The 16,031-nt window shown below is 39.2% G+C and overlaps 1 protein-coding gene across 2 annotated transcripts in view; it reads left to right on the top strand.

Annotated features, from left to right (window-relative positions):
• The window catches only part of RBM17 (RNA binding motif protein 17), a 15,543-nt gene extending 247 nt beyond the window's left edge, over positions 1-15,296 (top strand). Inside the window, exons 1-12 of one of the 2 annotated variants that reach the window (XM_010581016.1) lie at positions 304-446; positions 1,702-1,842; positions 3,364-3,480; positions 4,378-4,544; positions 6,490-6,587; positions 7,581-7,637; positions 10,211-10,352; positions 12,327-12,478; positions 13,180-13,256; positions 13,629-13,727; positions 14,059-14,131; positions 14,277-15,296. In XM_010581016.1, coding sequence (XP_010579318.1) covers positions 1,720-1,842; positions 3,364-3,480; positions 4,378-4,544; positions 6,490-6,587; positions 7,581-7,637; positions 10,211-10,352; positions 12,327-12,478; positions 13,180-13,256; positions 13,629-13,727; positions 14,059-14,131; positions 14,277-14,380 — 1,209 coding nt within the window. In that variant the 5' untranslated portion in view covers positions 304-446; positions 1,702-1,719 and the 3' untranslated portion in view covers positions 14,381-15,296. Of the gene's footprint in view, positions 1-303; positions 447-1,701; positions 1,843-3,363; positions 3,481-4,377; positions 4,545-6,489; positions 6,588-7,580; positions 7,638-10,210; positions 10,353-12,326; positions 12,479-13,179; positions 13,257-13,628; positions 13,728-14,058; positions 14,132-14,276 lie in introns of those variants that run through there. The other variant, XM_010581017.1, reaches the window with a different exon arrangement.
• Positions 15,297-16,031: the final 735 nt, after the last annotated feature.

Here is a 16,031-nt window from a genome sequence, read left to right as displayed (position 1 = left end):
TGCCCGGGTCTGCCCGGGGGGACCGCCCCGGGCTCCGGGGGGGTGTGGGGAGGCAGGGCGGAGCTGGAGGCGGGCGGCTGTCCCCCCCTCAGCGGCCTCGGTCGTGCGGCTGCTCCCCTCGGATGGGTCTAGGCCCGTGTGGAGATGGGGGCGGGGGGAGGTCAGGGCCCCTCAGGCCCCGCTGCGCGGCCTGTCTGCATCCCGGGCCTCGGCCCCCTCCGCCCGCCCGGGGGACGGAAATAACAGCCCGATTTTTCTGTCGGCGTGGTTGCAGGTCCTCTGCTTTGCTGTCTTGTGCCCTCCAGGCGTTGAGGCGGAAAGTCCCTTTCCCGCCATGGCAGCACCCTCCCCGTATCCATACGCGTAGCCTAACCTACCCCAAGTGCATCATATCTGCCCCAGAACAGCTGCGCTCCTACTGCGTAAACTTCACTCCCCTGTGGCAGGTGGGAATTCTTGTAGCGCCTCGTCCTCGTCCTGTTCCCGTAGGTGTTATGGTGTTCCCCTATACGTTTCATTCCCTATACCCGTATGTGTAATAATCTCCAATGAATGCAACTTCCTCCATTTTCTTGCAGTGAACTCTGTTCTGCCGAGCTCTGGTTGTTTCATATATTTCACTGCAGGATTAAATTGTTGGTTTTTTAAAATTTTTTTTTGCTGAGCTTGGCGCCTTCTGGAGTGGTAATATAGTTGCTATCTGCTGCATCTGAGACTTTTTCCACAGGTCTTAGTGCATATAAGTTATATCTATAGCAACAGTAATCTGCTATGTGTCAGGCCAGCTCCCTCAAATATAAGTATCTGTCAAATCTGTGGGATCAAGATCTTTGTGATGAGTCTATAAGCTTTCACTGCAGACCGTTAATCAGTCATGTTTGATTCTGCAGAAAATTAAGAAGTTAAAATTTCGGGGTGAAGATACTGTAATCCAGGCCTATCAGACACTAAACAATGAGTTTACAGGTTGTTCCACAGGTGATAGACCTCTCATTACATTCAAATTTTCTCTTGTTCCGTTCATGTCACATGTGTGTCAGACAATGTGATGCATTTCATGTCATTTTATTGATGTTACCTAGCTAATTTTATGTATGTGTGTGTGGTGTGTGTGTATGCATGTAAAAGCTCTATGTATTTGAGAGGCCTTTAACTGTCATGGAAATAGTTAATAATACTCTGGTGAGTGTATTTAGTATAAGAAAGGTATTCCTTTACACTGATGCAAGAAATAGTGAAATTTAAGAAGATGATTGGAATGTTGATATGTTTGTGTGGATAATTTTTAAGGTCAGCAGAGAGAATAATTCCTTTGTGTTTAATTCAGAAGTCTTGAGGCTTGTGTGATACATAATGTTGAATTTCTTTGTGAACCTCAAAATACCAGTGTGGACGATAGTGTAACTTCTTCAAAGCCTGAAATGATTGGTATCTAATGCTCCAAATGTAATTTTAGGAAGCTTCCAACACCTGTTAACACTTGAATAGTATTCATTACCTTTAAAACAGTTACTTTTTTACAGCCTTACTGTAGTCATGTGTATCTGCTACTAACCAGAAAAATGTTACTACTTCGAATTTTCTCTGGCTTTGGAAAAGAGATATATAAAAATAAGGTGTACAAACATATACAAACTAGTAGCAAATAAGCCCTGGACATCGGTTTGTTATGTCATCTGGATTTTTTCTTTTGTCTTTTAGTTTTAAATTGAAGAGAAAATGTCACTTTACGATGACTTGGGAGTTGAGACCAGCGATTCTAAAACAGAAGGCTGGTCCAAAAATTTTAAACTACTACAGTCTCAATTGCAGGTGAAGAAAGCAGCTCTCACACAAGCAAAGGTATAGTCCCTTTGTATTTTTGCTTTCTATTATTCAAAGTTCTTTTGTGCTCAGAGCATTAAGGAAAGTTTGTGACCTTAGAATACCAATGTGGGGTAATTTTGCTGAGATTTGTCTGAGTTTATGGCAAGGAGCGTAGCAAAATTGAGGGGGGGGGAAGCGAAACGCATGTTTCTTGAAGTCTGTTGGAGGGAGTTTTGCAAAATTAAAATTGAATGAAGAACTGATGTGTGTGCTGCAAATCTCAGATCTTTAACTAGCAGAACCAAAAGCTGATCTTCAAATCTAACTTTAAAGATAATGAGATTAAGCTCTTTTTTTTAAGTAATTAAGCATCATACTGTGATAGGTAGTTGACAGTACTGGCTGTTGGTCATTCTTGACATTTTGCATCAGTTGTTATTTACATGTTTGCATCATTTTATGCTTGCTATTTGAAAGGCTTTCGGTGCTAAAGTGCAAATCGTCGTGCACTAGAAATTTTTGCAGAAAGTATTTACGGTGTACGTGAAAGGGAGGAGTGCAAGCTAATTCCTTGAGCTTAAACTGTGACAGAGCCATTTTCTCTTTTTATTGCTACAGTGTTTCACCCTTTGTTTTTTTAAGCAGTGTTGATATTTTGGTTCAGGCAGGACAGGTGTTCTTTGTGGTGTGTAGGTTCTAGAGTGAGATTACTTAATGTAAAAAGTAGTGGGATAGATACCGAACACTTAAGTAGGCACAGCATTATTTTTCCACTGGAATTACTCCTGATTTATGCTTCTAAAATTGAGGGCAGGATTTAGTTGATATTTGGAACAACCTGCATGAATGAAATCTAAATTGCTACCGTATTAGATATATTCTTTTTCTGTGTAACTGATATGCAGTGTGTGCACAGAGTAATGGAAGAATAGAATAGGATTAGAAAATTGGGAGCTCAGAATAGATTAGTACATTTTATCAGATCATAAAATATGAAGAACAGTAGATCTTTGGAATAAGACTGAGCGCCTTCTTAAAAAAACCCACTCGGTTCAAACTCGTCTGAATTTTTAATGTGTGTTTCTGGTCCTAGTCCAAACTGTGGACCATTCACCTACCACTATATGTTCTAGTAAATGCACAAGCAAAATCTGATCTCACTTGTTTAAAAAGAGGAAGGTATGCACTGGTTTCACTGAAGTGTTCTTTGAAATATTGCATCAGTCTGTATTTGTGTAGCAGCTCTTTAACCGTAGTTGGCAAGCATCTGTCTCAGAACAGCGTGGCCTTTGCCACCCCTAAACCATAACATAAACTTACTTATCCATGTCCGGGTTTATTAGAAATGGTGAGAATTACTGTATGTTGATAAACTGAAGAGAAATGATATATTGAGCTTTGCACAGTGAAGAATTTGAGACTGTGGTTTTCATCCTTTTTTAAAAAAAAATTGGAAATACCAGCTGCAAGTATGTAAAGAAAGCTGCTTTTTAGAAAACTGTTTTGTTGTCTTTTTAGACATTTTGTGTTCTGGTGATTTTTTTTTTTTTTTTTCAGAGTCAGAGAACAAAACAAACAACAGTCCTTGCTCCAGTGATAGACCTGAAACGAGGTAGCTCTTCTGATGAGAGACAGATTGTGGACACACCACCTCATGTAGCAGCTGGGTTAAAGGTAAGACCAAGGCAGCTAAGAAGGACAGCTGTTAACAAATGTTTTAGAATCGGAATTCTTTGACTGCAGTCTGTATTTTTATTTTTTCAATATCTTTCCTAGTGGTGAAAGAAGTGATCATTTTCTGAAATTCATTTTCTCTGCTCAGAGGTTCTTTAATTAACGAACGTTTCAACTTTATACAGACTTCCATGTGACACAACATGGAATTACCAAGGTTAATGTGCAGTTAAAATAAAACAGTGTTCCTAGCGTATTTCTCCTGGACAGTTGCAAAGTACTTTGCAAGACAGCAGTTTGGTCAGGTAAATAATGAATGTACTTGTAATTGCACCAGTGTTGGAACTGGACCTGTATGACAATCAACTTAAAAATAAAAGAAAAGCCTTGTAACCTTTTAAAATTGATCTCTCCTGGTAAGGAATCAAAAGAAACTTTCTGCCTGAAACTTTTTCAAAGGTGATGGTTCTGAAATAGTTCTTTCAGATGAGAAAAGAACATCTGAGAGGCAGATGATGAAAAAGACTGATGAGATTGTGTGTGAGGACCTCTTGCAGATGCAAGACACCATAATACTTCTAATAATGAATTAAGGGGTTTTGAAAAATTCTTGTCCACGTTGATTTGCTGCTGCGTTGTTTTCGGCAGGGGGAGTGGGTGGGGGTGATTTTTTTTTCATGGAAAAATTTGAGACAGTGAGAGAGTGGGTGAAATGTTAGTTTTTAAGTAAAATGAAGATTTCTTTAGTATTGGTGGGATTAGGATATTACCTGCCATTACCTGTCAGGAGTTGAGTTTCATGTTGTTGGGAGTAAGAAGGAAGCATTAAACTCTTGGTGTCCAACTGGATGTTGTTTTCAGATCTCAGCTGAAAAAATTCCTTTTTCTTTTTTTGAGGATCCTGTACCTAGTGGTTTTTCTGCGGGAGATGTGTTGATTCCTTTGGCGGATGAGTATGATCCCATGTTCCCAAATGACTATGAAAAAGTAGTAAAACGTCAAAGAGAGGAGCGACAGAGGCAGCGTGAGCTGGAGAGGCAAAAAGAGATTGAAGAAAGAGAAAAGTAAGGCTTTTGTTTAAACTCATGACATTGACAATTATATAAAGAATAGACACATCGGTTTGTTTAGTTTTATCCCTCTAAACAGTTTCAGGGAAATTCTTAAAGGTTTTGTGAAGAATACTGTATCCTTGTAGAAACAAGCGCAGTGTTTTAATTAATAGGTTTTAATGCTCTTGCAAAAATCACCTAACAGTGCAAAAATTATAAGATTTATCATGCTTACAGCCTCTTTGGCTGAAAGATGCGTCAAGTTTTTCTACATTTACTTTATTTCAATAGTAGCAGCAGTAGTTGAGTACTTCATGCATTACTATCAGACTTTGACCTTGCAGATATTATAGAGTACTTGTTGTCACTATAACCCAACTACAGAAATACCTTTCAACACTCAAAGATAAACCATCCTTTCTGCTTTTAAATACTCCAAACTGATACATGAATGCATTTCAGTTTTAAAGATGTAGCTAGCACAGCCTTTGAGAGGCATAGTTATGTTTTCTTTTTTAATGTTCTGCATTCAGTTTAAGTGAGTTAATTGTGTATTTATTACTCTCTTGTCTCTGAACAAAAGAAAATACTACTTAATTACCTTAATGCCCTTTCCCTGGAATAAGGAACCTCTCTAATCATATTAAAGAAGTTGAATGCAGATTCAATGTCCTATTGAAGTAGGTGGTAAAACACCAGCCAGCCAGGCAATAAGATTAAATTTGCTTATTTTAAGTGAAATTAATAGCCAACTTCATCATGGTATGAATCATCTAAAGTCTGTGGAATTACAAGAGGGGTATTCTATTGCTCTGTTTAGATTGTGGAAATTAATTAATATTTCTAGTCATCTGGACTTCTCTGTCTTCTCTCGCTTATATCTTCATTGTGCTGGTGGAGGAGGAATGCCTGAGGCTCTGTCATACTTTAACTAGCATGCAAGATCTCAGAAATCTGAGCTGTCATTTCTACAGCTTCAGCGTTGATTGCTATTTAGTTGTGCTTGTAACTTGCATGTGGGCCAAGAGGGTAGTCTTCATCTATAAAATTAGAGAGAGGAAGTGAAAAATATGTAATACATTCTGTTTTGAAATTGGGGAAACAACCTCAGCCAAACCTGGATCAGATGTATGCTTTGTGATAACCTGGGTGTTTGCATAGAGTATACATTTGTTTTAAATTCACAGTGTAGCGATTCAGAAATTTGTCTGGTTCCATAGCAGTGTTGTTTTTAGCATCTTGTGGCACAGTTTTGATGGCTGTGCTGGGAATGAGATATGATTTATGCCCCAAGGTGTGCTCTAAAGTTTTTGGGAAAAATACTTTTTGTTTTTCTAAAGTATTAAAATGAGTAATTTTGTGATCACAATAAATAACAGTTGAAGTGCAAACAGTTCTTGAAGCATTTCTCAGCTAAATGTTAAAAGTTTTGATAGACTTGCCTGCATCTTATTTTAGTTGCCAAGCTAGCTTCTCAATAATCTGATGATTTAAGCATGATGATTTTTTTTTTAAATTGACCGAGTCAAGGATATTACTCTGTATAGCCTGTGATGGTGAATTTAAAAGGGATTCTGTTCAAAGCAGGGTGGTTAATGTCTCTGTTACCTTCCCGTCGATTCTATCCAATACCTCTTCCATTGTAGTTATTCAGTCACTGTAGTCAGTTTGGACTAGATATATTCACATGCTTCCTCATTTCCATACATTCTCCTTGGCTGACTTGCAAGTGGAAAATGATCTTGCTTTGGATCATCTTATATTTTACAAAAAATACTCTATGAGGATAAAAGCGAAGAAACAGAAAGTAAAGGTGTTTACTTACACCTTCATGGAAGACATTATAAAGTGCCAATTAGGGTGTAGCAGTATAAGTCACACTGCAAAGGTGATATTGCAAATTAAAGCAAAGTGTTAACTTTGATGGTTTCTTATCCTAACTTACTGTGTCTCCTAGAAGACGTAAAGACAGACATGAAGCCAGTGGGTTTTCAAGAAGACCAGATCCAGATTCTGATGAAGATGAAGATTATGAAAGGGAGAGACGAAAAAGAAGTAAGGGAGCTTTTTATTTTCTTTGATGGGGAAAGAGAAGAAAAAGGGGGGGGGGAGGGGAATATACAATCCTGTTCCCATTTCATGGATTCTGTATTTCTCTGTTCTCAGCTGAGAAGTGTACTATTATTTCCGAGCCTTTAGAATAAACCTAGCATTTTATTACTTCATAACTGTTGTAATGCAGAAAACTTCTTTCTGCAGAGGGAGATGGCAGCTACGTTATTTGTGGAAGGACCTCTTTTTACATTAGTTTGTAGATACCTGTTTTAAGCTTCTGTGTGATGTAAGTTCCGGGAAAAGGCTGAGGCATGAGATAAAATCAGGCTATGAGAATCACTGTTGAGTTTTCACTGTAAAAGCTTACCATTCCTGCGTTTGTTATTTGAATGCCCTTAGAACTAGTTAGCAAAATGTGCATTTGGGTGACAAGATATGTCTTTGCATAAAGAAAACTAAACTTTATTCTCTTTCAGCAACAAAGTTACAGTAAATAATTTGGGTTGTTTTTTATTTTAGAAAAGAAAATTTCTGATGGGACATTTAAAGTATTTGCTCTGCCTTGGAAGTTTGGGACTACATTAGAATATTGCCCATTAAAATACGGAAGGGGCTTTGTACTTTACTCTCATGAAAGTGTAGTTAATCCTGAACAGACTGTCTTTTTCATTTGGCTTAATCGAGCAGTTTTAGAATTGAAGATTTGTTTCACTGCAGTCTTTAATTTTGAAATCCTACGAAACATGTTTGGTAGACGCCATATGTAGTACATCACTGTAGTTTGCTGTTGTCTCCCTTGATGTGTCTTTCATTCATTTCTAGTTTACCACTATTGAAACTTCTCAGACTGCTCTCTTGCTACTTTTCTGTTGATAGTGATATATGTTAAGAACTGGCTGGTAAGGAGCCAGCAGCTGTATTAAGATTCAGTGAAGCTATTCCGAGCAGCAGAACCTAATCATATGAATGTGTTGTCTTCCATTTTGCTCATAGGTATGGGAGGAGCTGCCATTGCACCACCCACTTCTCTTGTTGAGAAGGACAAAGAACGTAAGTAAACCAAAATCCTGTTCTCTAAAACCTAGCAGTGGTGTTTAATTCTCACTCAACCTTCTCTTCAGTTAAGTCATCCTGCTGCTCTTCCCGTAAGATTCTTTTTGGCAGAAGAACTTGTACTAGTTCTTTGTTGATGGCGGGGAAGCTGTGGGGAACCTGCGATACTACTGTGCTTCACATCTTGGTTCTAAAGGATTCTTTCTGTATTGCTAGAGAAGTGGTTTGGCAAGCTGGTCTGTTATAACCGTGTTCAGTTACTCATTTCTGATGTGAAAGAGGAAATGTTGCAGACTGATTTCTCTGGGTAGACTAGAAACCTCCGCAGCGTGAAGAGGGAATTTGCCCATTACCCTTTGCTTTAGGAGGTACTTTATGAATATCTTTCCTGAAGGGGTTACGCACTACAGCCAATTTTGTAAGTTTTTGAGGGATACAGTATTTGCTAAAGAGGGGTGTGTGCACTAGTGTTTCCCTCCATGAAGATAGCTTGAAGATTGCAGTTGTCCACCAGATGGCATAGTCTTGCTACAAGAACAAAACTGTTTCCTTTTTTTTGCACGTCTAATTGTTTTAAATTTTTAAATTAAAATAAGGAACAGTATGTTGTGTACGTTAAAAAATTATAAGAAAAAAGAATCTTATGCACAAAAACTTTCCTTTGGAAGTCCTAATTTTATTTATGAGGAGATTCAAATTAAAAAAATGAAGCTTGGCGGAGTAAGTGGATGATATAATACTGAAAGCATTTGAAGTGTGTAAACATTAAAAACAGAAAGAGATTGTTTTGAGTAAATAATTAAGAGCAATTGAGCGATGTCAAGGAAAAGTAAATATAGGCTGGAAATGGTAGAAATATCCTGAGGGGGAGAGCTTTTAAAATGTGACAGGATCTCACAAGGAAACCTTTGTACGGCTTGTTATTTGATGCTCAAAGCTAGGCTGGAAAAACCTGAGAAAATATTGCTGTAGCAGAACTCCCATAGTTCAGTCCATCTGCTGCTTAAATAGGGATTTTTTTTTCCTCATACAACATTCCCAAACTTCACATCTGACATTCTATTCGGTAAGATAAAAGTAGTAGTTCAAAAGAAAACAATCTAAAATTAAGTCGGTCTAAAAGTCCATAAGTACATTCAAAAGTGTGTTCTGCATATTTCCTTTAGTATTCTGTAGGGGTTTTTTTACATTTTTCCCATTTGACTTGTCAGTGGAAGATAGTTTAATAATCTAATCAGTATGACTGAGATATCTATGTATAGAGATATATATCTTCATCCCCCAGGAAAAGTTACAGTTCAAAAACTGTCAGTGAGATCTCTTAAAATTGTATAAATACTTTGCTTCGAGTTGCATTCATCCTTTTTAATAGACTCATTTCTCTTTTGTGTAAACGTACAGTATACTTTTCTTTAGTCCTCAGGCCCCAAGCTTCATGCATTGATACATTTTTGTCATAATTCTGTTCCTTATGAATGGGGCATTTAAGTTTGCTTGCCCTCTGTTTGGGTAAACTCATTGTTGTGCAGGTGGCCTCTTAATGCTTCTTTTCTCCATTTGATAAGAGGTTAATAAATGCATTGTAGACCCACAGATACAAACTCATTGTATATCCTATGATGAAAATCCAGAATAACTCAACTCAAATCTTTCTGAGCGAGAGATGAGGGGCTGTTAAAGCAGCATGTGTTTCGTGGATGAAAAGCTGGACATGAGCAGGCAGTGTGCACTCGCAGCCCAGAAAGCCAACCGTACCCTGGGCTGCATCAAAAGAAGTGTGGCCAGCAGGTCAAGGGAGGTGATTCTGCCCCTCTGCTCCGCTCTGGTGAGAGCCCACCTGCAGTACTGCGTCCAGCTCTGGAGCCCTCAGCACAGGAAAGACATGGACCTGTTGGAGCGGGTCCAGAGAAGGGCCACAAAAGTGATCAGAGGGCTGGAGCACCTCTCCTATGAGGACAGGCTGAGAGAGGTGGGGTTGTTCAGCCTGGAGAAGAGAAGGCTCCGGGGAGACCTTATAGCAGCCTGCCAGTACCTAAAGGGGGCATACAAGAAAGCTGGGGACAAACTTTTTAGCAGGGCCTGTTGCAATAGGACAAGGGGTAATGGTTTTAAACTAAAAGAGGGTAGATGTAGACTAGATATAAGGAAGAAATTTTTTATAATGTGGGTGGTGAAACACTGGCACAGGTTACCCAGAGAGGTGGTAGATGTGCCATCTCTGGAAACATTCAAGGTCAGGTTGGATGGGGCTCTGAGCAACTTGATCTACTTGTCTACTTGAGCAGATGTCCCTGCTCATTGCGGGGGAGTTGGACTAGATGACCTTTAAAGGTCTGTTCTAACCCAAACTATTCTATGATTCATGTGTAAAGGAAACATTCTTCTGATTTGGATGTGGAAGACTTTTTTTTGTAATTTGTTAGTATAAAAGCAGAAAAAAGTACAACTTGCAGATGAAGAGCTGTCCGTAAATGAGTTAGATTGAAGGCATAGTACTCTAGTGTTCATAACAAGTAGGTAGTTCATGCAAAGTATTTTATTGAAAAAGCAAATGCCTCTGTTTTCTTCAGCTGTAGCATCATTTCCATTTGAAGAGGAGTCAAGACCACGGGCACCATCTTCCAAAGCAGCTATTCCTCCTCCAGTATATGATGAGCCAGAAAGACCTCGTTCCCCCACGGGACCTAGCAACTCTTTCCTTGCTAACATGGGGTAAATGATTGACTTATGCACATTTTGTGGAAAAAAGGCATTAGAAGGTGGTGGAAACCAAAAGTTAAAATAGTTTGTCAGTAGAGAACACAACCCATTGCATGTATGTGGTTAGTCTGAGTGCATGTAGTCCTAACTGCCAGGATACAGAAAAAGCAGTGGATTTACTCGATTGAGAGAAATGTGTTTGAGGTGGTTGCATTCAATGCAGTGCTTTTAAGCAAGTTCTGAAGCCACATTCCAGTATAAAGTGTTTATGGCTGGTACAAGCCAAGCTAATGTAGTATACAGGAAAACACAGATGGCATGTTAGTTCCTCTAGGTTTCTTTTCCAGCTTTGTCTTAAATTTGTTACATACCAGTGGGCAAGTCATTTCAGCTCTGCTTTGTTTGTTTGTTCAAAAATTCAAAGCATATTTGCATGAATGTGGCAGCTGTGGCTGCAAATCTGTCCATTTACTTTTCTGCCTTGGATTAACATTGTGTGTAATGCTTGTGTTACTACTGTGGCAACAAAGAGAAGTCGAATTTATAGTTAAAAACACCTTAGAGACCTCATTTGAAAGGTGTAGTGGTTAGCTATGGCCCTCTTATCAATCACATCAGGTGCTGTGGAAATGCAGACTCAGTGGAGTCAGACCTGTATCCAGGAGGAACACAGACATAAAAGTGTAGTTTATTATGTTATTACGCTACATTTCCATTTTGGACACAATTTTTCATGCATTTTTTTTATAGAAATGCTTTTTTCTTTTCTTACATTGTCCAGAAAAAGGATACCCAAACTCAGTACTGTTGGACCAGTTTATGCATTGTTACCATCTCTGGTTAGCAATGCTCTGGGACCTTCACTTCACTGAAGGAAGCGCTAAAAGTATGACCTAACCTGTCTTTCTTTGTCCGCACAATTGGCGCTACTGTTTATCCTGTGACTCAAGTGTTTTAACCTTTTGGCATTACATAACCAGACTTTTTGGGTGTTTTCGATATGTCTTTGTATGTTTCATGTAGTATGCTTAGAAAATAGTCATGTAGTCACTGATCCTGCATTTTCTGTGTAATGGTATATGCCCATTGGTAAAATGGGCGTGACTGAGCGTAAAATATTCACTGTAGTGTCAGCTACTATACCATGGCGTATCTTTTGTGTCTTGACCTATGTAGCTATGGTCTCTAAAGAAATGTCAACACGTCTAGGTATGTTTTGATTCTATCTATTCATTTAGTGGGAATTTCAAAACCTGTCAGTGGAGATGCTTATTGTAAGGTACATACAAAAAAAAGGGTCCCTTTAAATAGGTTGGGGACTTTATTGCCTCAGTATGGTCTTGAAAATTCGGAAGGGTGAGACACGTTTAAATTAATACTAAGGATATCCAGATTTGTTACAGGAAGGGCTAGCAAAGCTGTGTATTCAGGAACTTAGGCCAGCTTTGAACTAGTAGATAGTGGAATGTGATCTCATGTGGAAAGTAAATATTCTACATCTGCCTTTTCTCTCAAGCTTTTGATACCAGCCACTGACAAAGACAAGAAACTGGACTAAATAGATCTTGGTCTAACCTGTTTTGTGATTTACTGTCAGCAACCTGATCTACTGAAAGATGTCCCTGCCCATGGCAGGGGGGTTGGACTAGCTTGTCTTTAAAGGTCTCTTCAAACCCAAACCATTCTATAGAGTGTACGATTCTGACTTGCACTGCTAATGGAAGTTGAGTTGTGTTTGTAAAAGTACGAACAATTTTATTTAGTCAACTTCTCTGACAACTTTTATCTGTAATTTAGGGGTAACGCTTTTGATCTTCACAGGGTGCTGCGAAATGGCTAGGTTGTGAAGTCATATAGAAGCTCTTAAGTTTTCAGTCTCTGTGTAATGAGATTTTAGGAGCTGGAGTATTTGAGCACTCAGGAGAAATGCAATGTTAATGTTTTGTGTAAGAAACCTTTACTAACTGATGCTTTTTCTCTTTGCAGAGGGACAGTAGCTCATAAAATCATGCAGAAATATGGTTTCAGAGAGGGCCAGGGGCTGGGAAAGCATGAACAGGGGCTGAGCACAGCACTGTCAGTAGAGAAAACGAGCAAGAGGGGTGGCAAGATCATTGTTGGTGATTCTGCAGAGAAAGGTAATTTTGTCCTACACCAATAAGTTTGTGAAACACAGTCAGGGAAAAATAATAGTTCAGGCTTTGTGGAAGCTCCTCGATTTTTTGTTTACTATCTGTCCTTGGAGAAAATAGAATTGGAAGAATGACTTGTGTTCCTTCTTGTGGAAATTTATCTTTTTAATTTTTTTTAAAGTTGTCCTCTATTAACTATTTTAGCTCTTCCTCCCCTTCCCCATCAGTTGTCCTCCTTTAGTGTTTGGAATCCTCTTCTCTTCAAGGGGTGATCCAGCTCTCCTAGGCTTTCTCCCTATCATGTGCTTTAGATACTGCTCTCATTTCCCTGCTGTTGCCTGATCTAGAGACAATACCTAGGCTTACTAGAACAGCACCTCTGCCTGAGCACAAGTATTGGCAGTCAGGAGATCTGATTTTTAGTTCTTAGGGGATCTGATAGAATTCTGAAGTTATGAATGATTTCCCTCAAAGAAATAGTATGTCGTCAGTGTTCTATCTTAATTCACATTCTGTAGCAGTGATTTTTCTGCTTATTGTCCTTCCAAATAGCTATGAGTTCTGAATTCCTTGACAATATGAAACTACATTTTGTGGCTTTTATTCCATTGTTTGATAACAGTAAGATTCTGATAAAAGCCCCCATATAAGGTTTAAATGAGCTTTAATCTTAAATTATTCCGTGATTCACTGTTTTATCTTCATAGCAGAAACGGGCAAGAAAGCGGATTCTAACCCCTTGACTGAGATACTGAAATGCCCAACTAAAGTGGTCTTACTAAGGGTAAGTTGGGAGTAAGGGAACATGTCTTGATATTTGCAGCATATGTGACTGGTTGAAATGTTTAAACCTGTGTTCCTGTTACAATGACTCTATACAGTTCAAAAGGTTCTGGCCTGCAACTATATGGTGCTTTGTGTTGTGGAGAAAATATGTGTCTTCCTGAGATGCAAGTTGTGACTGTAAATCAACACTGCTTTAGATTATACAATTACCTTGTCTTAGTACTAGGGAACTGTCTCCTCCTGTGGCTCTTGACTGGTAAACAGAAGCTTAAAGTATTCATGGTCACAGTTGCATGCATCTGTGATTTGTCTACATAATCATCTGTACACACTACATCCAGTGAGTTGGGTTTATTCTTTTAACTTTCAGAACATGGTAGGTGCTGGGGAGGTGGATGAAGATCTAGAAGTTGAAACTAAGGAGGAATGCGAGAAATATGGCAAGGTTGGGAAGTGTGTCATCTTTGAGGTAAGAGATAATCTGTCTCTCTTTGTGGTTGCTCTGAAAGCAAATTGGGCACTTGTCCCTCACAACTGGCTTGTTACTGCCTTGGGGAAAGGGCATAGATTAGAAGATCTTGCAGGGTCCTTTGCTGTGTTATAATTCTGTATTTTCCATATCTGTGAGATACAAACTTCTAATGTCAAAAACTGGGCAAAAATCTCTGGGTATTGTACTTTTGGAACCCTTTTATTGTGTTCTTTTCACTATTTTTGTGAAGAACAGCAATTTAAAATAGTATTTATGCTACTGTTCTAATTACTTCTGGTTTGGGGGGGTGGGGATTGTTTTATTTCAGATTCCTGGTGCCCCTGATGATGAAGCTGTAAGAATATTTTTAGAGTTTGAACGGGTTGAATCTGCCATCAAAGGTAGGGTACTATATTGTGGCCTGTGAACCTCAGCGTTAACTTCTGTAGAGAGATTAAACAGTCTCACTGATCAGACTGTTCAGCTAAAGAAATGTTTATTTTATTGAATTGCTGCTTGCTGACCTGTTCTTGGTTTCGATTCCAGCTGTTGTGGATCTAAATGGAAGATACTTTGGAGGCAGAGTCGTGAAGGCTTGTTTCTACAACCTGGACAAGTTCAGAGTACTGGATCTGGCAGAGCAAGTTTGATTTTAAAAATCTAGCTCGAGGTGTCACTTTTGGCAATCATGTTTTCAGCAGTAGGCTGGGAATAAAGAAGAGAAAAGTAGCTTTCCTAGCAAACTGGAAACAAGCCTCATTGAATGGATTTTTCGCATTCGTTGTGACTTACATTTTTTTGTAATATAAAGCCCTTTGAAAGTAAGATTCACGTCTGTGTGTTTTTTGAATTGCACAATTCTGCTTACTGCTCTGGGGATCCTGGTTTTTTTGAGCTTTCAGATGACTTTGTTCTTTTGAAAACCCACTGCCAAGGAGATGCTTTGTCTATATTCCTGCTTTCCTTGTTCTGGTGCTTCATCGTGGAGTCCCTGTGCTGCATCCACAATAAGTGGGAAGCTTTGGAAAAGGACTGTGTGCTATCATACTTCTCTTTCCTGATGATATCTCTGAGTTACGGCCTTGCTCTCGTAAGTCCTCCGTCTCTGCGCGCCAGAGTGATTTGGGGTCCTTGGACAGTTGGCAGCTAGTTTGTTCTCTCCTGACTCCAGGACAATGCTTTCTATGCCAGAATGGAGACTAAAGTAACAAGGAATGAGTCTGTCTTTCTTCCCAAATCCAAAGAAAATACACGTTTAACCCAGGGAAATGGAAGGAGGAAGGAACATAAAATGCTTAGCCATTTGAATCGGAATGAGTGGACTGTTAGCAGGAGCTCTGTGCTGTCAGACAGTCTTTGCTAGAAATATCCAGGGTTAACTGATTACAGGTCGTGACTGAAATGCTGTAGGTAGAACTGAGGGAAACTCATTCTTGTATCTGGCCAGCTATCAGAGTCTCACTTCCTCTTAACATCACACATAGGTAACTAACTTTGTTTAATTGATTCAAACCTCACATTTGCTCTCTCTCTCTCTCTCTATTTCTATATTTGAGGTCAAATAGCATCAGGGTTAGGCTTTGGTTTTTTTTTTGAGGAGTGCCAGTGGAAGTTTTTTATCTGATGTAAAATAATATATGGCACTCTGCTCCTGATTTTATGTTTGCTTTTGGTTTGGGAACAGTATGTGACAAAGAGTTGGCAAGAGGTGGCTATGCAACGATGACGGTTGCCTCTGTGCTCAGTTGCACCTAGAATTGTGCAGAAATTAAAATGGAAGTGAGCTCTGAGGGCATTTTAGCTGTTTGAAAGCTGAAGCTGGATGTCTTTTTCCTGTTATACACATGTATTGGGGGGAGGGGGTATAGACCTGTAGTTGATCAACGCTGTGAATATCTCCAGTTATTGCCCTTTTATTAAGTTTTGGCTGCAGATCTATATGACAAACCCTTGGTCTTGTGTTTTGCTTATTTTGTCTGCTTGTGTTCTGCCAACCTCTGTACAAACATTTGCTTGTAAAACAGAAAACAATTTTTAAAAAAACTTGTATTTTACCTACTGTGTGTTGGCTTCCTTACTGTCCTCTTCTGTTGCACAAGGCCTTCCCACAGAGTCAGTCACTCCTACAACCACGTGTGCTGCTGTTGGCAGTAGTTGTAATCCACCATTAGAAAACCTCTACTGCAGCAGAGGTGAAGAACCGGCCTGACTAATACGAAAACCACAGGACTTGGGGCAATAACAGAATCTAGATTCTGTTATTGGCTCTGCTGTTAGTTTTCTGTTTGACCTTGAGCAACA

The sequence above is a fragment of the Haliaeetus leucocephalus genome, unplaced genomic scaffold (assembly GCF_000737465.1).
Source record: "Haliaeetus leucocephalus isolate CR32 unplaced genomic scaffold, Haliaeetus_leucocephalus-4.0 Scaffold751, whole genome shotgun sequence".
NCBI classification, from domain to species: domain Eukaryota; kingdom Metazoa; phylum Chordata; class Aves; order Accipitriformes; family Accipitridae; genus Haliaeetus; species Haliaeetus leucocephalus.
This window is presented reverse-complemented; position numbering and strand designations above follow the sequence as displayed.